This window comes from Manis pentadactyla, chromosome 14 (assembly GCF_030020395.1).
Source record: "Manis pentadactyla isolate mManPen7 chromosome 14, mManPen7.hap1, whole genome shotgun sequence".
NCBI classification, from domain to species: Eukaryota; Metazoa; Chordata; class Mammalia; order Pholidota; family Manidae; genus Manis; species Manis pentadactyla.
In genome coordinates, this window is record NC_080032.1 from 3,831,415 (window position 1) to 3,856,426 (window position 25,012).

At 50.3% G+C, this 25,012-nt stretch overlaps 1 protein-coding gene across 15 annotated transcripts in view; it reads left to right on the top strand.

Annotated features, from left to right (window-relative positions):
• Positions 1 to 278: 278 nt before the first annotated feature.
• Positions 279 to 25,012, top strand: part of MED15 (mediator complex subunit 15) — a 70,962-nt gene continuing 46,228 nt past the window's right edge. For 14 of the 15 annotated variants that reach the window (XM_057491605.1, XM_057491615.1, XM_057491606.1 and 11 more), the window contains exons 1-2: positions 279 to 438; positions 22,511 to 22,598. In XM_057491605.1, the coding sequence (XP_057347588.1) occupies positions 371 to 438; positions 22,511 to 22,598 (156 nt within the window). In that variant the 5' untranslated portion in view covers positions 279 to 370. Of the gene's footprint in view, positions 439 to 6,819; positions 7,022 to 22,510; positions 22,599 to 25,012 lie in introns of all 15 variants that reach the window. The other variant, XM_057491612.1, reaches the window with a different exon arrangement.

Consider the following 25,012-nt stretch of genomic DNA (forward strand, 5'->3'; position numbering starts at 1 on the left):
AGGGTCTTAAGGAACAGCAGGAGGCCCGGAGCAGGCCTTCTGCGGGCAGCACCAAGAACCCTCCGCAGCCACGGCCGCCTCCGCCCCCGCCCCCGCCAGCCCCGGACATATGAGGTCCACGTCCCGCGCAACAGCGCGCCGGGAGAGGGGCGCGGGGATGAGGAACCCGTGAGGCCACTAGAAGACCCAGCGAGAAGCCCGCGAACTCCATCTCCCACAGGACCCCGCGCACGACTCCGTTTCCCACAATTCCCGCTCCGCTTCCGGCGTGGCGGAGGCGCCTCCGACGGCTTCCGGGTTTGGGCCTGGCGCTGCGATTGAGGCGGCGGCAAGCGAGCGGGGTGCGGGTGGTGGGACCCGAGAAACCGGCATGGACGTTTCGGGGCAGGAGACCGACTGGCGGAGCGCCGCCTTCCGGCAGAAGTTGGTCAGTCAAATGTGAGTAGAGGCCGGGGCGGCGGGAGGGACCCCCGGACCTTCCCCCCCAGCCCTCCCTCCCGCGGCGGGCGAGGCCCGAGCCGGACCCTCGGGAGACCTGGGGCGCCGGGACCCGCGGAAACCCGTGGGCGCCGGCAGCCCGAAGGCGCCGGAAACCCGCGTGAGCCCCAGGGCGCGGCCCAGACCCGGGCTCTCCCAACCCCTGGCGGTCCCTTCCGTTCTCGGCCCACACGGACTGCCTGTTAGCTTTTCTGGGGCCGAATTCTGCAAACCGAAGAGCCCAGGCTTGTGAGTCATCGTCTTGAGCTTTCTCATTCGCCATTTGTGTGCTTTGGATTTAGACTTTCCCCTGCTTTGAGTCACACTGAATACGAAAAAAGAAAGGGGTAGCCCGCAGTGGTTTTAGGCGTTCTGGGCGCTTTGTGATCCCAGCCCATCCGAGTGAGAGAAGGAGAGTCGAGGGAGTTGAATAGAACGTGAGGTTGGGAGGCTGGGTGCTTGGGCTGTGGTGCCGTGAGGACGGAGAATCTCCGGATGACTCCCTCCCCACCCCGGAGTAGGGACTTCGCCAAAGGGTGGCTGGAAGAGGCTGTCAGGAAGCGACCGTCGGTTGGGAGGAGGTGGTGAAGAATTGGGGTTCGTGCCTCCTCCCCACAGCATCAGCTGTTGAACCCCTCCGTGCTGGGGCTGCCATTGCGCTCCAGGCTTCACCTAGCGGAAATCCAGCTTCTCGCCACCGTTGCTTGTTTTTTTTAAGCAGTCTTCGGAGCTTACTGGCATTGGTGCTGGCCTCAGATTTGCTGGGACAGCCCCTGCCCTCTGGGAACGCTCCACCTGAAGGAACAGTTAACAGTGCAGTCATTCTTCTAGGAAGAATTGACAGTTTGCTTGAGCAGGCCAGGAGCAGCCTTGTGGAGTAGGTGACGAATAAACCGAGTCCTAAAAACAAGTAGGGGTGGGAAGGGCCATCATTCCAACCTCAGGAGTGGAGAAATGTGAGCACTCACAGCATGGAGGACAGTGCCATAGGCTGAAAGTTCGGGGGTTTGAGTAGTAAGGAGTTCCAGGCACGGTAATGGAATGAGGGTGAGCAGGTGCTAACACGTTAGTGGTGGGAGTGCTGTGCTAAGGAATTGAGCCTGTATTTGGCATGTGGCCTGATTTGAGGTAGTAAGATGCCAAAATTGGGACGATCCCCTGAGTCCTTAGACATGAATCAAGAACAGGAGAGAGGCTAGTTAGGCCATTATGAGAGCTTTGAGCTGTGGGGTCTGGGACCTTGTCGTTTTCCATCCTTGTATTCCCACTGCTAGATCACTCCTTGTCCCGTTGCTCTGTCAAATGGTTGTGGAATCATGTACTCAGGCAAGAGATTATAAAGGCCTCATTAGACAGTGATGCAAACTGAAAGAGGAAGACCATTCCAGAGAAAGGGGAGAGTGAACATAGGCAGTCCTTGATGACTAACTGGATGGAGGGGGTGGGGTGCAGTAGAGGGGAAGGAAGTGGTGTGGAATGCCGGGAAACCTCAGTACAGTGGAAGGAGTGGGGACTGTTCAGTTAGTGGCTCAGGGCACTGCTGTAGATTAGTCTGGGGACAATTCTTCAGGTATTTCAGAATAAGTGAACATTGGTTTTTTGATGGACTGGAGTTGTCTGTAGATGAACTCTTAGGGATGCCCCATTTCAAGTCTCCTTCAAGAAAAGCCCTCAGGGCAGATTCCTCTTTGGGAAAGCCCAGAATTTGAACAGAGAATAAGTTGTCATCAAAGGAAATCGGGAGGGCAGCAGCGGGGATTGTCAGAGGGCTGGGAGTGTGATCGAAGAGTCTCTGGGTGTTGAGGACTAACAGTGCTTCGTAATTCATCTTCTTTCTTCCAGGGAAACTGGATTCTTTTTTTTTTTTTGCCAGATAGCTGCTTCTGTGTTAGTTTTCTATTGCTGCCACAAACAAAATACCACAAATATAATGGCCTAAAACAACACAAATCTATTATCTGACAGTTTCTATAGACCAGAGGTCTAAGTAGGTTCAGCTGAGTGTTCTGCTTAGGGTCTTACATGGCTGGTATCAGGATGTTGGCAGGGGTGCATTTCCTCTTGGAAGCTCTCAGGGAGAATTTACTTTCAAGCTCATCCAGATTGTTGGTCAAAATCAGTTCCATGCAGCTGTAGGACCTAAGGTGCCCTCCACTTACTGGCTGGCTGTTTGCCAGGGATCAGTCTTTGTTCCTAGAAGCTGCTGCTATAGTCTCTTACTATTTAAGTGACCCCTCCAGCAAGGGTTCTGCTGCTGCATCTCTGACTTCAGCCAGAGAAAATTCTCTGCTAAAGTCTCAGATTAGATTGGGCTCACTTGGATAATCCAGGGTGATGTCCCTGTTTTAAAGTCTATATATAACCGTAACTATATAAAGGGGAAGCCCCTTCTGCCATATAATGTAGCATATTCACAGGTTCCCAGGATTAGGGCATGGACACCTTCCAGGAGCCCTTTTGTCTACCACTGCTAGGGCAGTTTCAAAGGCTGTGTGCTTAGCATGATGGGGTTATTCTTCGTTCTCAGATTTGACTGTTTTCTCTCTAGGATTCACTTTGAAAATCATGATTCTTGAAGTCTTGATTTATTGTGTTCACAGTGTTAAAGAGGATTTAGGTCAGCATACTTGACATACCTTCAATTCTAACTTCCCCTGGTGTTTATGCTGTTATTTAAAGTTGGCTAGCTTATCTTGCGAGATATTTCAAACCCAAGTAATTTATAGTTTAGTAAGGGAATAAAGAAAGCAGAGTGAAGAACTGGGGAACTGAGGTAGGGGAAGCATCTGATAGCTGGTTCACTGTCTCCCGGCTCTTGAGCATCTACCAAGAGGGCAGTGTCAGAGCATGGGCTAAATGGACAAGTCTCTGACTACCACTGAGGAAAAGCGGTTTTGAGTTGGGGTGGTTAGGAGAGCCCTTGTGGGGACTCTCTAGTGCAGCCTCTTAACCGTCCACTGCCTCTACCCATCCTGGGCTGCTGCAGACCTGTCAGTGACTTCCCCTAGCATTAGAACAAAACTCCAGATGTCCTATCCTCCAAGCCCCTCACCATGGCCTGGCCTCACCACCTTTTCTCAAATCCCCACCCTGTTTCGACTGCCCTGGTCTTTCAGCTTATCGAACATTCCAAGTTCTTTGTTTTCTCTTTTTAAACAGTTTGTTATCAAGTATTTAAGGTATTCAACAGTGGGTAGGCTTCCCTATGTTCCCTACAACTCCTCTGTGTAGACGTCTACTTAAATATCAAATATTGAAGATCCTTTCCTGTCTACCTGGCCTAAAGCAGGTCACCCTCTCTGATAGGTTTATCTCAGCCCCTTTTAGTTTCCCATATGCCTCTAGGAGTCATGGCACCTGCCATATAAAGCACCTGTTGAAGAGTTAAAGAGTAGTTTTCTGGGGACTGTGTGTGGCAGACTCTCATACTACATAGTGGGCTTCTTTACTTGCGCCAGTGTGCATTGTGAGGCTCTGGAACCCCCACTCTCTCCACTTGTTAGCCAAGTGACCTTGGGTAGATTACTTAACCTTTTGGGATCATACCCTTCATCTGTGAAATGGTGAAGTCCAGCCTGCCTCACTGGGAAGGTGGAACGGAAAATGCAGAGACCACTGCTTGAGCCCTAGCAGAAGGCTCGGGACTCAGTGATGCCTCCTCCTTGGGCCCTTGCAAGAACAGGAGCTTTGACTGGTGAAGGTGACACCCTGAGCCTGATTAGGGGACACTTAAAGGAGCCTGGGTGACAGTAGTTGTGAAGCTGGTTGTGGCTTCAGATTGGCTCTTTATTGAACATTACTCTCCCTGCAGGACGGCTGGGAAAGCCCCCCTTACAGTCCCCAGGCTGGCCTTTGTGGGCCTTCCTGTTGGGATTGCTGAGTTAGTGTTGGGCACGTATCTGGTCTGTAGGCTTCTCAAAAAGAAGCACATTTCTGTCGTGGTCCCCACTGTGCCTGACAGAATTGGAAGGCAATGAATGAATGACAGGACTTCACCAATCATTTCTTATAGTTCTTTAAAAAATTTCTGCTATCTTATTCTTGAGATCTTTATGCCTCCCACCCCTCAGTACTGCAGATTGCACACCAGGCATGAAATAAATAAATGTTTCTTGGGATGAACAGATTGCAGAGGGGAGGAGAGCTGGGGGAAGGGCAGCCCTGCATTGGAGCTCTGGTTGTGTGTCAGGCGGGGAACAGAGCCAGGACAGCCACCTCTTCTGGCAAAACTCCCAAGGGAGATGTGAGCTCGGGGACCTAAGAGATGTGGAGATTTTGGCCTAGACTGGGAGGAGAAAGTTGAATTTTACTTAGCCAGAAACACCAGAAAAAAAGAAGGAACAAAGAACAACCAGACAGCAGCTTCCCAGGGTCTGGGGAGGCCTTTGGAAGGATGGGGAGTGCCCTGAAATTTGCATGTCTAGATCCTGCCTGTGGGTTGTGCTCTGCCCACAGGCAGAAGTGACTGACTGTTGGCCAAACCTTTTCAGTGGCTTATCCCACTCAGGCCTCCCAACACCCCTGTGCCAGCCTGGTGCAATTACAGCTTTTATTTGCCAGTGGAGAAGCTGCTGAGCCCCACTGCTTTCTTCACAGCCTGGGCTGGCTTACAGGCTTCTGTATATAATCTGTGCCAGAAGGCCTGCTCCCTGAGGCCAGGCCCGTCTGTCTGATCACCTCCAAACCTTAGTGCCCCTGATGGCAACCTGGACACAATTGGTGAGCCACTGAATTCAGAGTCCTGACTCTTGGCCCTCCGGTGTCTAGACCAGGAGTGGCAGGGACCTGAGAGGACATGGGCCCTCAGTCGTCTGCTCAGGAGTCTGGGGCTTCCTCCTCAGCAGCAGTAAGAGCGGGTGACGTTGGTAGGTGTGCTGTGCCAAGCCCCTTTGCAGAGACATCGTTAGCTTCACACTTGCTTCATGAATTGCAGTCCATGGACTTGTTACTCCCATTTTTAAAAATGAAGAAACTGAGGTGTAGAGGAGCGGTCATTGCTGCTTATAATTGCACTCTGTGTGTTGCAAATGAATGCTTGCTAAACCATATCAGGACAGCAGAGGCAAACCACATTTTAACCTTTAAAAGAGAGGTTGCACCTCTTGGGGGAAGTGGGGAGATGAAACTGGAAGGTTAACTCAAGCCAGGTGCATGGGAAGAGCTGATTAGAGGAGCCTGCTGCTGGTGGGCATCCTCTTGCCAGTTTTAGCAGCTCCCTGTGGGTCACTGGGCCCCAAACAGTGGCTGCAGGGCCAGCCAGCAAGCCCCTGATGGTTTTCGGCCTTCTTACCACTTCCCTTTTGTAAGTGACCCCACCTGCCTCCCATAGCTGAAGCCCTTGCATCCGTTCCTGACCAGAAGTCTCCCAAGTCCTACTGCCGTTTGTGACGAGGTGGCTGTGGCCAGTCTAAGACCCGTGTTGGGCATTCCCGGGAGGGGAGACTCATGAACACACGATGGTCTTCCTGGCACTGTCACACAGGGCAAGGGGGTACTTGCCCCCTTTAAAGCATTCTTCAGCACAGTAATGTTGGTACATACCTAAAGAATACATTTTTAAAGGAATTCTGATGAATTTTTCAAAATTCAGAATAGAAAGTTTAAATCATAGAACCAAGTAGTATAAAGAGCGCATGCCCGTGTATCCACCATTCTGCTTCAAGTTACCAACTCCTGCTTTATGGACTCCAGCCCCTGCCCCCAAATATTTTGATGCTCAGAATGTTTAAAGGGCTGCCCCTGCCTGTGGATTCAGATCTGAGCCTGGACCCCTCCTCCAGGGTCTCTGTGGGTCTGCCCACACCACTGGACTGCTTGCGGGTTCTCAGAGGAGCCCAGCTCTTTCCTCCCCCGGCTGCTCAACATCCTCTTTGTTCCTATCCTTCCCGCGGCTGAGCACTGCAGTCCCATTCGACTCATCCCCCCGGGACACTGGGCCGCCTGCTGCCCCCTGTCTCATCACACACACTCCATGAAGTTACCAGTTCCCGCTTGGACTGTTTGAACACTCATCCTGCACCCCACCCCCACCCCCAGTCTCTAGTGGCAGGAACACCACTGAGGTTTTGAACCTTGCAGTCTATTCTTGTATCCCCAGAAGTGCTGTGGTGTGCAGATCCCTGAGCACCGCTGTGGCTCTGTTTGGCCTCTGGTATCACTGGGCTGAACTGGTGGGCATTTACCTCAGAGCTGGAGAAAGCTGTGACACCACACAGGTGAAGAGGCAGGAAGGCCCGCATCCTCATGAGCTGCTGCTGGGGCCACGTAAATTAGGCCGTTTTTCTGAAAGGCTTCTTGGCAATACTGTTCATTCCAGTAAGTTTAAAATGTCTATTTCCTTAGGCATTTCCTGCAAGGCTGTAAGCAAGAGAAGGTTCAGAGCCTGGTGGCAGTGAGGATGCTCATCTCCACATCATGTCAGGAGTGGTGCAGGGAGACAAGCCAGCATTGGAGCTGGGGTAGATTTGTTGTGGCCACAAATGGCAGGCTGCTGTTAAAATGGCATGGGAGACACTACATAACATGTTGATGTTGAGAAGAGCAGGTGAGTAAGCAGGATGCTTGGTATGGGCTGAGTTTTGTTAAGTTTTGTTAACTTTAACTGGTCACCTGAGTGATTATTATTTTCTTTGTAATTTTCAGTACATACATGTCTGTGTATTAAAAAAATTTTTTTTTATTTTGGTATCATGAATTTACAATTACATGAGGAACATTATGTTCACTAGACTCTCCCCATCACCAAGTCCCCCCCACATACCCCATTACAGTCAGTCACATCAGTGTAGTAAGATGCTGTAGAGTCACTACTTGTCTTCTCTGTGTTGCACAGCCCTCCCTGTGCCTCTCCTCCTACATTGTGTCTGCTAATAGTAATACCCCCTTTTTTTTCCCCCTTCTCCCTCCCTTCCCACCCATCCTCCCCAGTCTCTTTCCCTTTGGTAACTGTTAATCCATTCTTGGGTTCTGTGAGTCTGTTGCTGTTTTGTTCCTTCAGTTTTTGCTTTGTTCTTATACTCCACAGATGAGTGAAATCATTTGCTACTTGTCTTTCTCCTCCTGGCTTATTTCACTGACCATAATACCCTCTAGCTCCATCCATGTTGTTGCAAATGGTAGGATTTGTTTCTTTCTTATGGCTAAATAGTATTCCATTGTGTATATGTACCACCTCTTCTTTATCCATTCATCGACTGATGGACACTTAGGTTGCTTCCATTTCTTGGCTATTGTAAATAGTGCTGCGATAAACATAGGGGTGCATCTTTCTTTTTCAAACTGGGCTGCTGCATTCTTAGGGTAAATTCCTAGGAGTGGAATTCCCGGGTCAAATGGTATTTCTATTTTTAGTTTTTTGAGGAACCTCCATACTGCTTTCTACAATGGTTGAACTAGTTTACATTCCCACCAGCAGTGTAGGAGGGTTCCCCTTTCTCCACATCCTCGCTGACATTTGTTGTTGTTTGTCTTTTGGATGGTGGTGATCCTTACTGGTGTGAGGTGATATCTCATTGTGGTTTTAATTTGCATTTCTCTGATGACAAGCGATGTGGAGCATCTTTTCATGTGCCTGTTGGCCATCTGAATTTCTTCTTTGGAGAAGTGTCTGTTCAGCTCCTCTGCCCGTTTTTTAATTGGATTATTTGCTTTTTGTTTGTTGAGTGTGTGAGCTCTTTGTATATTTTGGATGTCAACCCTTTAGCGGATCTGTCATTTATGAATATATTCTCCCATACTGTAGGATGCCTTTTTATTCTGCTGATGGTGTCCTTTGCTGTACAGAAGCTTTTTAGCTTGATATAGTCCCACTTGTTCATTTTTGCTTTTGTTTCCCTTGCCCTGGGAGATATGTTCATGAAGAAGCTGGTCATGTTTATGTCCAAGAGAGTTTTGCCTATATTTTTTTCCAAGAGTTTTATGTTTTCATGACTTACATTCGGGTCTTTGATCCATTTCGAATTTACATTTGTGTATGGGGTTAGACAGTGGTCCAGTTTCATTCGCTTACATGTAGCTGTCCAGTTTTGCCAATACCAGCTGTTGAAGCGGCTGTCATTTCCCCATTGTATGTCTGGTCTATGGATCTGTTCGTGTGCCAGTACCAAATTATCTTGATTACTGTGGCCTTGTAGTAGAGCTTGAAGTTGGGAAGCGAGATCCCCCTGTTTTATTCTTCCTTCTCAGGATTGCTTTGGCTTTTCGGGGTCTTTTTTGGTTCCATATGAATTTTAGAACTATTTGCTCCAGTTTGTTGAAGAATGCTGTTGGTATTTTGATAGGGATTGCATTGAATCTGTAGGTTGCTTTAGGCAGGATGGCCGTCTGTGTGTATTTTTTTTAACAGTGAACATATATTGCTTTAGTGATCAGAAATCTTAAGAAGAAGAGGTCGACCCAAGTTGCAAGTCAGGAAGAGGGGAGCTGTGGTCAGCAATGGCTACCATGAGATAGAAAGTAACATGTGCTCTGCCTTTGGGGCATGTGACCTTCCTCACCTGGGCCCTGAGTGCGGGCACAGCCTTCCCGAGATGATTCTATCGTTTCCATCCCTGCTAAGAAGCATTCTTTCTTTCTGAAACTGTCCCTCTCGATTGCCCTCCATCCCTGCTGGCGGGAGAGCCTCAGCCAGGTGCTATCTCCTTGCCAGCCCCTCTGGTCACTGATGGCTGGCCTCTCTCTTCCTCTTCTTCTGGTCTCTTCTTTCCCTCCCTTGTTGGAGGTTTGCCTTGGCCTCATCCCCACCTTGTGAGCCCTTATGACTCAGCCTGTGGCAGTTCCTCCTACTTCCTTTTGAGTTTATAGGGTCCTCACCAGGTACATCCTGGCATGTACCAAACAGATTTTTTTTTGCTACTTTTGCACCCATTTTCTTTTTACTTCTTTGCTGACAGTAAATTCTGTGAGTGTAGGACCTGGTCTCCCACCTCCGCATCTTACTGAGCTCCTTACTGTGCTCATCTTACTGGGCCCAGAGCCTTGGCTCAAGCAGAAGGTGCATGATAGTGGCAGGTAGGATTGTGGGAAGCAGTGGCGGCTCCCCTCTGCCTGCTGCCAGAACTTCCTCCATCCATGCTGCCTAAACACCAAACTGCTTCTAATTTTGAGCCTTTTTTTTTTTAATTGAGACATTTATTAAGACAGGGGAATTCAGGCTGACACTAGATGGTTCTATTTAACAGATAAGGAAATGAGTACCCAGTCGTGAGGAACAAAGGGGGATGCTTTAGGGGTCCAGACACAGTCATCTTGTAACTCACCCCTCAAGGGAAACATCCCCTTCACTTTAATAAGAAATCTCTTGCTAACCTAGGTGGGAACCTGTTAAAGAGGTTGGAGGTGGACTGAGTTAAGTGATGGAATGAGTTAAATGTCTCAGTATTTCTTAAGGCATTGAGTTCTTGGAGAAGACAGTTGACCTCTTAAAGTTCCAGTTCTCCTCATTTTGAGCTTTTTATTTTGCGGATGTTTCCAAACACAGAGTTGGGAGGATAGTATTGAGTGCCCAGGTATCCCCTCCCCTCAGACTCACCAGTTCTTTCACACACATCTTCTTGGTGCTCATTTTTGATGAAAGCAGCCAACTGCTGTCTTACTTCATCCTCCTTTTTGACCCTGTTGCCCCTTCTCCCTCAGCCCCCCAGGCTGCTTTTAGTTCTCTGGGAATCGGCCCCTCCGGGGAGAGAACGCCTTTGAACTGCATCCAGTCTGGGAGGACAGCAAGGCGGGTGAGGCCTATCTGGGGGAAGGGCCCCAGGCCAAAAGGCGCTCTGCTCCCTCCCGTGCAGGCTCTGGCAGTGTTGAGAGGCAGTTCTTGTTGGTTAAGAAGTGGCTCATCGCTGTCCCCACTGTTCTCCCTTCTTCTTAGCTCCCTGTTAGTCCTCGTTAGAGGTGATGTTTGAGGAAGTGACCTGACTGCTGTGTGGAAGCTGTAGCTCCTGTTGAAAGGTAGAAAGAAGGCCAGATTTGCCCCGAGGAGCCCCGATGGATTACCCTGGGCCTTTCAAAGTCTGTGGGTCTGCTTTGACTCATGCCAGGGAGGATTCCCGCCCTGAAAGGGGCTGCGGGGATCCCTGCCAGGAATTCCCTGCAGTAGGAATTCAGGTGCAAGGTCATGTAAGTCCAAACCTAGGGATGGGGCAGGATCCTGGGGCCAGGACTCCAGAGCTTTTGCTTGTCTCACTTAGTGTTTCTTTATTTTAAAGTATGATAGACCTGCCACAGTGAATGACACAAGGACACAAATCTGTGTGATGCTACCAGGTGAATGCTCACACATGTAGATGCCCTGATAGCCCAGATCTCATCTTGAGTTGCAGCACCCAGTAGGCTCCTCACTGTGCTTCAGCCGGTGTAGGCCTTTCCCACCCTTCTGACTTTCCTGGCCACGGGGACATTGTTCTTAAACTTCCTGTCATTGGATTTGCACTCCATGCAATCTTGTGTCTGGCTTCTGTAATTCAGCATCCTGTCTATGGAATTCCTCCTCGTGGGTAGGAATTATGTCATTCCATTGCATAATTCAACCCCAGCTGTCTGTCTTTTTCTTTTTATTAAGGTATCATTGATGTACACTCTTATGAAGATTTCACAGGAAAAACAATGTGGTTATTACATTCACCCTTATTATCGAGTCCCCCCATACCCCATTGCAGTCACCATCCATCAGTGTAGTAAGATGCCACAGAGTCCCTGTTTGTCTTCTCTAATTCACACTGTCTTCCCCGTGACCCCACACACACCATGTGCACCAATCATAATACCCCACAATCCCCTTCTTCCTCCCTCCCCACTAGCTGTCCCCTACCCCTCCTCTTCGGTAACCACTAGTCTCTTCTTAGAGTCTGTGAGTCTGCTGCTATTTTGTTCCTTCAGTTTTGTTTTGTTGTTATACTCCACAAATGAGGGAAGTTATTTGGCATTTGTCTTCCTCTGCCTCTCATTTCACTGAGCCTAAGACCCTCTAGCTCCATCCATGTTGTTGTAAATGGTAGGATTTGTTTCTTTCTTATGGCTGAATAGTATTCCATTGTGTATATGTACCACATCTTCTTTATCCATTCATCTACTGATGGACATTTAGGTTGCTTCCATTTCTTGGCTATTGTAAATAGTGCTGTGATAAACATAGGGGTGCATCTTTCTTTTTCAAACTGGGCTGTGCATTTTTAGTGTAAATTCCTAGGAGTGGAATTCCCGGGTCAAATGGTATTTCTATTTTTAGTTTTTTGAGGAACCTCCATACTGCTTTCCACAATGGTTGAACTAGCTTACATTCCCACCAGCACTGTAAGAGGGCTCCCCTTTCTCTGCATCCTTGCCAGCATTCGTTATTCCTAGTCCCAGTTGTCTTTTATGTTCTACACTTGACAGATGTTGGGGTTAGTTCCAGTTGTTGGCTATGTGAAGACAGTGCCAGGGCTGTTTTGGGTCATGTCTTCTGGTGGGTACGTGCCCTTGGTCTCTGGGCTGTGCACCCAGGGCTGAGTTGAGGGCTATGGATTTCAGCTTTCAACACTGTTGCCAAAACAGTTTTCCCAGGTGGTGCCAATTTACATTGCCCCCCACCCAGCCTTGGGGGGGTAGTTCCACTTGTTAAGACATCCTTTCCAACACCTGCATTGTCTCAGACCCTTCCTTTGTAACAAGCACCCATGTTGATTTTGAATGCACACTCACTCAAATTCGAAACTCACTGAGCCTGTGAGGAAAGAAGCTGTAGAATTTGCTTTGTGTGTTTGTGTACATGCAGGAGGAAGGAGGGGAGAGACACTGCTATGCACCCCCAGGGAGATGAGCCCCGATTCTGTGCTGATTCTGAGAGGTGGAATGCAAGGCAGTGTATGGAGTCTGCAGGGCTATCGATTCCTCCAAGGACGCAAGTCCGCCAGTCAGTGGGTGAGCAGACCTGGAAGCGCAGGCAGCCACAGGGGCACAGGGCAGGGGCGGCAAGGCGGTCGGGCAGAGCAGGAGCAGGGAGACGGTGAGGTGGTGGGGCGGCGGGGAGCCCCCACAGCTTGGGGCCGCCTCTGTTTGGTCAGTGTGCTTAGGACTTGAGGGGTGAGCACTTCATTCCCTTCGAGATAACATTGTACGGGATTTCAAAACAGGAAGGTGTTTTCCATAATCTTTCTGCCCAGAGATGGCCGTTGCTGACATTTTGATCTCTTTCGTCCAGCTCTGTTTCTGTGGGCATATAACTTGATGTGTATGTTTTTAAAATATGTAAGTATGTACAGATAAGCTGTGTTTTATTAAGTGGAATTAAACTCTGGATTCAGTTTGAGTTGTGGCTTTCTCACAGCTTAGACTGTGTTCATTTCCTGGGGGGACTGTTGCTGGGACCCGTGTCCATGGCCCAGGTTCAGACGAGGCAGGGACACAGGAAGCCTGGCCCATGAGACTTTCCATGTCATGGGGCTCTGTCTGGGTAGCAAAGGACTGGACTGACCTCTGGCTGTGAGAGCAGAATTCGTAAGGCTTTATCAGTTCCACCTTCCAGAGGCAGCTGGGGCGCCGCGGAGCCCATGGCTGCTCCTTGCGTGAGGGGCCTGAACAGCTCGCTGGGGGCACTCGTGGGAGTGAGCCTCCTCCCCGCTCCTCTGCACAGTCACCCTGCCTGCTTGAGGTGAGCATTTCATTTACTGTCTTGTTGGAAGGTTTATTACAGACTTTGCCACACATTCACAGCAGCAGCGATAATAGAAGAAACATCTCTAGGTACTTGGAGAGTTACATGGTCAGTGTCTCACCCACCTTCCTGGACTGTTTTCAGTCGTATTCAGACACCGTATGGTTTCAGCTGCCAGTACTTGAGTACAGATCTCTAAAAGACAGGTTTTCCTCCCCAAATACCAAAAAATCATGTGAGATAAGCATTTTAATAAATTCTTGGGTTGGGTTACCACGTGGTTGCCTGCTGGTGAGTGGGGCAGTCTCGTGGCTGGAAGTGGAGAGCTGGAGTGATCCTGGGCCGGGAGCTCAGAGGCCTCTTCAGCTCTCCTGGTTCCATTGAGGTCAAACCAGGGGGTTGGAATAACTGACAAAGCTTGTGTAATCTTCTGAACTGACTCAAATAGCATCCCATGTAAGGGCACTGGCATTTTCTTTGGGAGTAGTTCTTCAACCTACTTCATTTGGAATTGAGAAATCTTGAGAGCAGAAACTGGAAGAGCTTAATCAAACAAACTGAGAGGAATGTGAAGAGTGTTTGAAGGCTCCTGTGTTTGCATGATTAAAAAACTTATACAAGACTAAATAATACTCTTTCCTACATGTGGACAAATGGTTAAATTCTGAAATACATATTTTTATTTTGTTAGAAAACACTTCCATGTTTCTTTAAAAAGTCAGAGCACCAGAATGCAGAAGCTGTGCTAATGAAAACAAAGAGGTCTCAGCCTGGGATATATTTTGGCAAATGTGCTTGCAGCTGCCTGTGATGCCCAGGAGATGCCCTACCTGTCTGGGATAGGTGTTTGCTTTGGTTACTGTGACTAAACAATTGGTATCTCCTCATTTCCTGACTCTGATCCAAAGCACTGGGGCCTGGGAGCACGCTGCTGCCACAGAACTGCGAGACTGAGAAAGCTGCGGGCACCGCTGCCCCGTAGCTCTCCGAGGACCTGGTGCAGTCAGGGGTCTAGGCTGAATGGTCCTGCGCTGGTGGATGGCAGGGTGGTGGCTTCTCCGGCTGCAGCCGTGGTGGGCCATCTCTCTGGTGTGCAGGGGTTGTGGGAGATTGCTATGCCCAGTGCCCCTGTGGGAGCACAGGCTCTTCAGAACACACCTGGGGTCGAAACTGCTGATGAAGTGGAAGCCCTCTTGCTGTGTTGACTGAGTCAGGAAGGATTATGAAGGTGAAAGTGACCTTTCTGAATTATTGCTGGAGTTCACTGTTTCTCTGTAGCAGAGTCAGTGGCACACTTTTTATGTGCATTTTGTCATTTATCTTTTAATTACTTTTTATATATGCACATGTATTTTGAAAGGCAAGGATGATGAGAGAAGAAACTCTGGTGGATCCCTAATCACCAAGCTCTCCCCTGTGACTCTTCGCTCTTTCTTCTGGCCTGTGCTTGTGATTCTCAGTAATGTGCACATGGCTGCGCTTGAGTCATCACATTTGTGAGTTCTGTGAATTACCCATGAACTTCCTCTGTGGCTCCCTTTCCACAGCCTTATCTCTGTTTCTCCCTTGTTCTGCCAGTATTTTACCTCCTGGGTAAAGAGGTGATGAACGCATATTGTGTTGTGTGGCTACACAAACGGTGTTCACAGATGACCACAGTGGCATACTGTGATTGTTTTTGCCACCTAGAGAAAAATTGCCTTAAAAATATGCCTAGTTTTCTGTGTACCTGTGGCTGACTCTTAATGTATCCTCCAGTTGCCTCTGAGGACTGTTAACCCCCGCGCTCAGTGCTGCTAGGCCGTCTGCCAGCCCCAGCTTTCCCCCGACCTCCCTTCTGAGGCCCCACGCAGCAGCCGAGGCGTGGTCAGGACAGCGCTCAGCTCCGGTGTTGCATCTGCTTTCTGTAGCCTGTCTTGTTCTTGGTGGTTCATTCCCTCGCTCCACTAACTTCCAGAGAAAAGGCTCGTGCGAGTTCAGTTCTGGATCCATGTCAGTTTGGATGCCTGTGAACCTCTAGGTCGAAGTACTTCCTCAAGGACTGAGGAGCTGTCAGCCTGCTGTCATACTTCCAGTGCTGCTGGTGGCACAGCTGGGCTTCTCTCAGCCAGAGGCAGGGTGGCTTGCCTTGCTCGCTTCATGTGCTTCAGGGGGAGTTCCTCAGCGTCGTTTCGCGGGGAATCTCATTCCCTCCACTCCTTATACTTGCTCTCCCCACAGTGGGTCTCTGTCGGCCCTTGGGCCCTCTTCTGATGGTCTTTCCTCCTGTTATCCATCTCTGTCTTTTAGCTCTGCTCTCTGAGAGAATTCTTCCATTTTATCTCTGACCTTTTATACAGCTAGTATGCCTTTATTTCTAAGAATCCTTTTTTCTCCCTAGTCTGACTTTTGTACTTTGTAACATCTTGTTCTTGTGAAATGGGTGCAATGTCTTACCTCCTTGGATAATAAAAATAGTTTCCTGACATTTTCTTCTTCCTGCTTATGTTTCTGTTAGCTGCAAATGGCTCTCTCCTCATGGGGTCTTAATCTGCCACATTAGGGCATCTTTGGAAGCTTTAGTTGGCTGTTCACTCTAAAGAGGGGCCCTGCAAAGTGGACAGGCTGAGTACCAGGGGCTTGGCTACTGGGAGGTGCACCAGAGGCTCATGTGGCTTCAGGTTCTCGGAGTTTTTCCTTCAGAACATTGTTTTCCAAACGTCAGGCTGCAGGGTGAGAGCCCTGGGGCAGGTGGGTGGGTGGGTGGGCATCAGCAGTGAGTATGGCTGTAGCCACTGGGATGGCCACACTGACCGTTTCTGTTGTTCCCCTCCCTGTGCCTTCTCAGCTGGGCGGGGTGACCCCGCCAATGATTCTTCATCTTTTGCCTCCCCAGAGAAAAAATCTCTAGCCAGCTCCTAGTGCGGGGTGGTTCCCCAGCAGCGTGCAGCCGGAGAGGATGGCTCTTGCTCGGGAATCCTGCCACTCACCCTTGGTCCTCGGGGCCCTGTCGTGGCTTATCCTGAGCCTCATGACCTGGGGCTGCCAGCTGATTGGCTTTCAACCCTCCTCACTGTCACCTACTTTAGAATATGCTTTCTTGGTAGGTTTGCTGTGTCCACCACCACTCGGTCATCAGCTTTCTAGCTGCTGAAATGCTGCTTTTGGGGCCACCACTCCTGTTCTTGTTGTCTTTGTGAGTTTCTTTTAGAGAAAAACTAAATCCCTTTTTCCTGTGGTTTTAGTGGAGTTTGGGGATGGAACAGAATCAGATGTGTGGTGCACTTCGCTGGAGGTTCCTGTCTCATTTAAGTTTATTTTTAAATGAAATTATTGCAGGGAACATATTTATTGGATTGTGAGTTAAGCTACCTTAATTGGAGTCAAGCACCTCACCCATCATACAGTTTCTTCTGCAGACAGTTTCCTCTTTTCAGAGGGCCGGGACATTCCATTGGGAACCTGTATGCTTTTCATTCTGACTGAGCCCTTGTCATTCTCCTCTTCAAATAAATTTCTGATTTTTAAAATTTGGCATCTAAGAGTGTAATTTGGGAGAACAATTCAAAATTATGGAGTGAAAGATTGGTCCTTTCTGAATGGAAAATATGAAACCACAGGTGGGACAAGAATCAGTCAGAATTGGGTTTCCCTCTCTGGGCCAGTGTAGTGTTTGTTCCTTCCAGTCTGTCTCACCTCCTGCCCTTCTGTGGGCAGGCTCAGGGAACCTGTGGCACTCGGACAGGGCAGAAGCTTCAGGCTTACTTCATGCATGTGCAGTGCACGGGCCTGGCTGGTATTCAGGGAGGGTGGACAGTTCTCTCTTGTACTGTCTGAGCTGTGCTTTACCAAGTTCAGAGCACCCCTGGGCTGTGTCACATGCTGGGATCATGCCCCCAAATGCGCAGGACCATCACACAGGCCTGAGGTCAGGGCAGGGTGGGCTGTGCTCCGAGCACCCCAATATGGAGGCAGGGCTGCTAGAGCCTCCTTCCTCAGGCATCAGGTCTGGGCTCGAGCTGCCGAGGACCTGGAGGATCAGGGGCGCCTTTTCCTTTTTACTTAGGTAGGTGGCTGTAAAAATGTGGTAGAAATTTTTTATAATCTGGTAAAATCTTTTTCCCTTTATGATGTCCCAGTGTTGTGTAACTATTCTGTTGTTGTCTGGTACTTTAATGATTTGGGATCTTACACAAACAGGGTGATGGGTGTCACACTCAAGCAGCAAGTTCCTGTCTTCACACAGATTGTGTGAACATGCTGGGAGCAGTTCATTCTGAAGGCTTCTCTTGGGGGAGGGGGGCTGGCAAAAACACCCCCTTCTGTCCCCATGAGAGGTCATTTGGAGGTATGGTTCTCAAATCAGGAGGAGTTTCCTCTGGGCAGAATGAAAGTCTGTCACACAGACAGATGGACAGAAGGCATCCTGTCCATCTGAGGTCAAGAGGGATGAAAAACTCTTTCTGCTTTGGACATCAGCAGAACACCAGAGGGACCGCCCTCCTTGGAATTCAGCATTCCTTCAACAGCGGGAGAGGACATTAGCCCCAGGGGAAGGGCGTGTTGAAGGGAAGGCCTGCAGGGCGGGATCCAGGGCTCTTTGGAATGGAGCGTGGACTGGAGGATCCGGCAGCCAGAGGAGCGCAGGGCAGGCCCTGTGATGCTGCCCATCAGCATAGCTGGGAGAGGCCCTTCCTGAGGACTGTGCAGCCCCCAGGGGGCTGTGCAGCTGGCATTGCGGGAGTGCTGTCCCCGGCCCAGAGCTCCGGAGGAACAGCAGCTGTGCGCTCACTGCTGTCATCTGCTGGGAAGGGGGTAACCCGAATGCCATCTCATGGTGGAGGTGTTTTGGGATGTAGTCTTTCTGTGCAGTTAAGCAGACTATTCCTTGGCTGATTTCTTTGACACGCACTAATGTTTCTTGTGTGCCAGATGCCTGATGATGTTAACCCCTGTAATCCTCAGAACAGCCGTGGGAGGTGAGAACAGGCAGGCATGTAGCCGGGGTCAGTGGCCGGGAGAAGAGCATCAGCACACTCTGAGCTCACCTCCACGGGCCCCTTTCTAAGGACATGGTGATATTCTGCATTGATCAGATGTTGAGGACTAGGACTGGACTGTGGTGTCAAATTGAGTTTCCCAATTTGGGAACAAGAAGGAGGGGAGGAAGAGCAGGCCAGATGCTGGGCCTGTGCTCACAAGCTGGCCACAGCCCTGTCAGAGAGCTCCTTTATGAAGAAGATGCACTTGGGGGATGGATGCCTTTCCCGAGACCCAGAGCTGGCCAGTGGCCAGGGTGGAATTTGAGCCCTGCTGTGTGTGATTTGGAGCCCTGGCCCTTTCTCCTCTGTGTACTTCCTGTAGGTCCAGCTGCCCAGCACTTCCACCTGTGCAGGCAGGTGCCTTTCCTGTCACCCTGGCCTCTGCCACCTGGATCTGCTGGGTTGAGGCCTGGTTTCCACTAGAGCTGTCACACCGTTCTTAGTTTCACACATTATGTTCCATCAAAATTCATGGTGTTACCATTCCTTATATGAAAATACCAGTTGTTTTGTCCCACCTGATGACTGCCGGTTGCAGCACACACAGGTGGGTACCACAGTCTCTGCTCCCAAGGTGTTCGTAGGACAATGGGGCTGGCAGGAAGCCAGCAGTTCCCGCAGCAGGTGCCATCGTGTGGTCAGAGTGACCATGGGACTTCTGTGAGGCAGAGAGTGGGGGTGCACAGTCAGAGGGCCCAGTGGACAGGGCCAGTGGGATGGTTAGGCAGCATGCTAGATAGCAGGGTACTGGGCAAGGGGGTGGGCTTCTCAGCTGGACGGGCTGACTACCTTGCTGGTAAGGAGTAAGGCCCCTGAGACAGGTGGAGACATAGCCTGGGTGGCTTCCCATGCCCACTGGCCGCCATGTGGCTCGGGGAGCTGGCAGAAGTGGGGGTGGGAGTGGGGCCTGTCAAGAAGGATCAGTGCAGGTGCAGTTAGAGAACTGCAGAGCTCAGTTGGGAAGGGAAGACTGGGTTCCCCAGTTTCCAGTCCGAGCCATTGGTGGGCACAGGGCAGAGGTTGCAGAGTGTCTCCTTGGTGTGTCACCGCTGTCTGCTCAGGAGGATCAGGACAGGAAAGACCATCTCGAACCCCCTGGTCGGAGCTCACAGGGCCCGTGTGATGGATCAGGTCTTCCCCCAGGAGACTCAGGTCTAAACCAGATACCAGTCAAAACCTGACTGTGCAGACAGGTGTAGCCATGGCGACCAGGCGGGAGCTACCCCCAGGGAGTTTGTGGAGCTCTAGCCCAGCAAGAGGCTGTGTTTTGAGCCAGTGCTCAGTCTTCTCAGAGGGCTGGTTGTGCCCAGGCAATGGCCGCCAGACAGACCCCTTCTTTTAGGGCACAAAGGCCTCCCTGACAGCCTCGGGTTCGGGGGTGGCTGCCTCGGTATTGGAAGTGTGGCAGGACAGCAGTTTGGAATCAGCCCTTGTGAGCTGACACTTGGCTTTGCTCCTCGACCTCCCCGGCTGGGCTGGCCCTCTTCTTCCTGGCACTGACCTCAGCCTTGCTCATGTCAGGGCGGAGCTCCCTGAGATGTGCTCTTTCTTCTCAGTTGTTTCCCTGAGGCTGAAACCCCCGCTCTGTGTTTGGGCCTGTCCCCTTGTACAGTAGTTTGCCTTTGTTTAGTGACAGCCACTCAGAGTTTGTTTTCCTGGAGATGGTGGCTGAGGAGAGGCCATCCAAGTGTAGCTGCTCTTGCAGGCATTCTGGGGACAGCATTAAAGCCTAGATCAAGGAGAGCAGAGGGGACTTTAGTGAGCAGCTGGTCCTGCTGTGTCCAGCCTGTGTAGGGGCTGCTCCAAGTGTGTGACTGGGTGCCCATGACAGTCTCACAGGTGCGTTGGTCCTCAGTCCGGAAGGAGGGACACCAACCTGAGCACAGATGTGAAATGCCAGCGACCTGCAGTTGGAACCCAGATAAGAGATCAGCACTTGAAATGACAAAATGCTGAGATGACCAGAAAGGACGGGCGCTCTCCTTTGGGGCAACATGGGTTTGGTAACAGAGAGAATGTGTGGTATTTGTTGCTTCATCCTCTGTTTATGGAGCATGATCTGCAGAGTAGAAATAGGAGCAAAAATATTTTTAAAATATATGAATTGCAGAACTGAAAACAGTTCTCAGGGCCCCTGTTAATTCTTCAGCCAGCAGACACGCAGGGTCTGTTTGGGCAGGTGCTGCAGGTGATAGTGGTGGGGGACACGTGCGTGACATGGACCTGCTGCTGCCTTGCAGAGCCCTGGTGCCTGGCCAAGAAACGGCCTTCCTCCTGGGCTCCGTTCCTGTGCAGCTCTCTTCGTGGCTTACAGGCAGAACCAGATGTTTATCCCTGTTCCATTTCCTGTTGTCAAGTTGTATGTTCTAGCTTGTCAAGATAGGCCTGTTTGTGGTCTCCGTGTCGTCAGTGCCCCTCAGGCTGGTGCCCACACCGTCCACATCACCTGTGATGTTGCCCTGACCAGGACAGGGCTGGGCACTTCCTCCTGCAGATAGCCTGACATCTGGCGCCTTGGGCCTGGGCCCCCCACCTCAAAGCTGTTATGTTGGTGTCTGTGTCTTTCTCTGTGGATGTGCCAAGCGTCTTTGCTGCAGTCAAGATACACAGTGTCTGAGTGGGGCCTTCGGGTCTGCTGACTATCAAGAGTGGCTGCCTACAGCTTAGGAGGAGTGCATCTAGTCAGCTCAGAGCCTGGCTTAGCCCGTGGCAATCCCTGCTCTTGGGCACAGAGCCCACCTGTGTAACGGAGTCCACTTTCAGAGCCCTCAGCATCCCTCACTGCCTTTCTGCTTCGCACCTTGGCTCTTGGCTCCACCCTGTACCCATGGTCTCCCATTTCCCCTGGCCAGCTTCCAGGCTGTCCCACTGCCGGCAGGTGCCCTCTTGCCATGACCCCTGTTTTCCTCTGGGTCTTCCTGCTGGTCCACAGCTCTGTGGCTGGTCTGCAGCTCTGGGCAAGTCTCTATGGGAGGGTTTGCCTCTCTCTGCTGTCGGGAGGGGGACGGGAACAGGCATGGTCCTGAGGGACACAGGTGAGGCACCCTTCTGGAAGTGAGTCTGCCTGGTCACTTCTCTTGTCAGAAATGCTCAGTTACTTAGAACCTACTAGGATGTCCGTCGAGCTCCACATGAGGAGTGCCCGCCCGCGAGGCGGTCATCATTGCTCTTGCCTCTCTCTTGTGCCCTGGTCACATTTCCCCTCTGCGCGTGACCCACTCTGGGTGCCTTGCCAGCTTGGTGCAGGCTTGAGGAAGGAGGTACACGTGGGGACTCTGATGAATCAGGTGTTGAATGAGTTGCCTAGCAGTGAGGTAGGTCAGCATTATTTTTTCTTTATGCAATAATGCAGATTTGTCCATCTCTTAACATTTAGCCTCCTTTCTGGGATTTCCTGAAAGAGCAGAGATGTGATCCCACAGCCCCATGTGTGCACTCTGTCCGTACCCTGGGGTTTGTTTGGAGCGGTCAGAAAGCTTTCGAGCACCAGATGGACTGGGCTTGTTAATTCACTTGGGGCGAGGCAGCAGAGCCGTGGCATGCTTGTTAATCGTTTATCCGCAGGCCCAGCGCTGGGAAGACAGGCGGGGAGGAGACCTGTCCTGTGGGAAGAAGGCGGGCTGTGAGCAGACAGGCCAGGCCTCCGGACTGAACCTGATGGGCCCTTTCCTTTCCAGCAGATGCACTCATGTTCTTAGCTTTGTGTGGGACATGTGTGCTTCCATTCAAAGGGGCTCAAGCTTATTTACCCCATGTGCGTGGCTCTGTCCCAGCAGAGCACCGTGATGAAAACTTGCAATAGGATTCTGTCTCTGACTGGACAGTGTCGGCAAATGTGTTTTCAAGGTGTTTCCATGTTTGTGCAGTCAGTCTCCTCCTGCCCTCAGCTAGAGGCTATTGAAGTGGAGCTTGTCTCTTTGGTCCCACACAGGGACCTTTGCGTTGGGAGGGACTGAGATATGACTTCTATGGCCCCTTCATTTTACATGGAGGAGACCAAAGCCAGGGTCTCATTGCTCTTAGTGCCAGACCTGGGCGGGGACCCAGGCCACACAGAGGGTGCTGTCTTCTCAGCTGTCTGATGTGCACTTGATTCTGTGCTGTTGGAAGCGATCCCTTGGGCCTGGCCTCCCTGGCCTCTCAGGCCAGGATCTGGCTGCTTTGCTTTGCGGTGACCGCCTTTCCTTCATTGTTGTGGCTCTGCCCCTCCCTCTTACTCCAGCTTTTATCGCTCTGCTGAGTGCTCCTGGATGCCAGGCTGATTTGCTGGGGGACAGTGCCCCTTCCACCCAGGGGCACCTGCTGTGCAGGCCCACAGGCCAGGACCCTGGCAGGAGCAGACTTGGAGATGTGTGTCAACACCTCTTCTCATTTTGTGTTGCAGCGAGGATGCCATGAGAAAAGCTGGCGTGGCCCACAGTAAATCCAGCAAGGATATGGAGAGCCATGTGTTCCTGAAGGCCAAGACGCGGGTAAGGCCCTGGTGGGCAGAACCCTGAGCAGGGAGCCCAGGAAGGGGAGGTGTGCTGGAGACTCTGGGTGCCCTCTGCGTGGGGAATCAGAACGGGCGGCTGCTCATGCACTGGTCACGGGCACCGTCGGCTTCGCCTGCAGCATCTTAGTGCTTCCTGCGTGTCTGTGGTCCAGGTACAGGGAGGGTGCTGCCCAGATGCCCAGAACATGGGCCCAGCCTGTCACCCTATACCCCGCTGCTGGCACCGCCCATTCATGGTCGGTTCCCAGGGATCTTGAGGGGCGCTCATGGGGGGTGCTCTTCTGGCTACGACTGTTTCTATGGAAGGGATGGCTGCTCTGAGTGAGCACTGTTTCTGTCCCCAGCCTTAGCCCTTCCAGTGGGTCCTTGCTGCAGCCCCACAGGGCATTGACACATGGGCCCAAAGGGTTCCTTTTCCCTTTTACTAAGTGAGGAAGGTTGGTGCTCATGGAGTTTGAGGCCTTGAGTGAGGACCCAGACCGAGGAAGGGCCCAGGTGGAGTGACTGGGGAGGATTTCCACTGTGTAAGCTCTTGCTCTTGCCCTGGGCGGGGCACCATGGGCTTTGTGTGACCACCTCCTTTCATCCCTTGCATCTGTGCACTCCCCCTGGGGCAAAGCTGTTTTTGTAAAAATGATTCAGAGCAGGCACAAAGAAGCCAAGCAGCTTGTCTAAGGTTACCCAGCTCGTGCCAGGTGGGGCTGATGCCCAGGGCTTTTGTTCCACAGCACACCTGCCCACCCCACTGCAGGTCCTAACCGTGCAGACTCTGTCCACTGCCCTGTGTTTCCGGGGAGCACCTTGTGCCTGAGTAAGACATTGTAGCTCTACCACACGTGTGGGTCAAGAATCAAAAGCAGGTGCCATTTGTGGCCCTAGAAGGGCTACTGGTGTGGATAAGCCAACTGTCAAGACATATGGAGGTCAGCTGGGGAAATGTGAATGTGGTCTGAGTGTTCAGATGAGGTGAGCATATTTGAAATTCAAAGACAGATCCTGGCCACAGAAAGCATGTTCCAGAACTGAAGCCGTCTATACAATCTGATCTTGGACGTCAGCAACGATTGTGTGTTGTGAGCACATTTAAGTGCAGGGAAGACCTCAGAGCACACGTACTGAGGTGGGCAGGGAGGCTCTGTGCCCTGCATGTAGATGATAAACATTTTTTTTTCTTTTAATGACAACCATGTTGAGATCTACTTCATATGCTATGCAGTTCACCCATTTAAAGTGTACAATGCAGCAGTCATTAAGGATCTTCCCAGAGTTGTGCAGCCATCACCACAAACTAACTTCTGGAACATTCTCTGAAAGAAACTGTGCTTGTTAGCTGACAGCCCACCCATTTGTCCATTTTCCCTTAACCTTCAGCCCTAGAACGACCACTTACTTGTTTTCTGTTGCTATAGATTTGCCTTTTCTGAACTTTACATATAAATGCAATCATATAGTATGTTTTTGCAGCTGTCTTCTTTCCCTTAGCATAATATATATTTTCAAGGTTCATCCATGAGCTATCTTGTAGCATCTACTTTATTCCTTTTTATTGTTGAATAATATTTATTGTCTTTATAACACACTTATCCATTCATCAATTGGTGGGCATTTGAATTGTTTCCACTTTTTGGCTATTATGAATGGTGCTGCCATAAAGTTTTGTGTACAAGCTTTCCTGTGGGCATAGGTTTTCATTTCTCTTAGGTGTATGCCTAGGAGTGAGTTGCTGATCATTTGGTAACTCTTTAACCTTTTAAGAAACTGCCAGGTTTTTCTCCAAAGCAGCTGCATCATTTTACATTCCCATCAACAGAGTGTGAGGTTCCAATTTCTCACTGTCTCGTCAACACCTGTTATTGTCTGTCTTTTTTATTATAGTCATCATAGAATGTGAAGTAGTATCTCATTGTGGTTTTGACTTAGATTTCCATGGTGACTAACGATATGGAGTTTCTCTTCATGTACTTATTGGTCATTTGTGTATTTTTTTGGAGGAATATCTGTTTAGATCCTTCGCTCATTTTATAATTTTTTTATTGGTTTTTTTATTGCTAGATCATAAGAGTTCTTTATGTATTTAAGATACAAGTATTTTATTGGGTGTAGTTATTAGGTATTCACAAATACTTGGAGAATGGGATGTTTTTGTTAGCTTGTATTTTCTTATAATTAAAAAAATTGTTGAGGGCTTATTAAACTGTTTCAGCTTTTGAAATGCAGAACTTGTTTTTTCAATATTGATTGTTTCCTAAGGAACTACCCCAAAACTTGCTGACCTAAAAAAGCACTGAGTACTTTCTTCTGATTCTGTGGGTCAGGAATTGGGTCAGTTGGAACTGCCTGCCTGGCTGTCCTTGTGGTCCTGCTTGTGACCTCTCATGCGACTATAGTCAG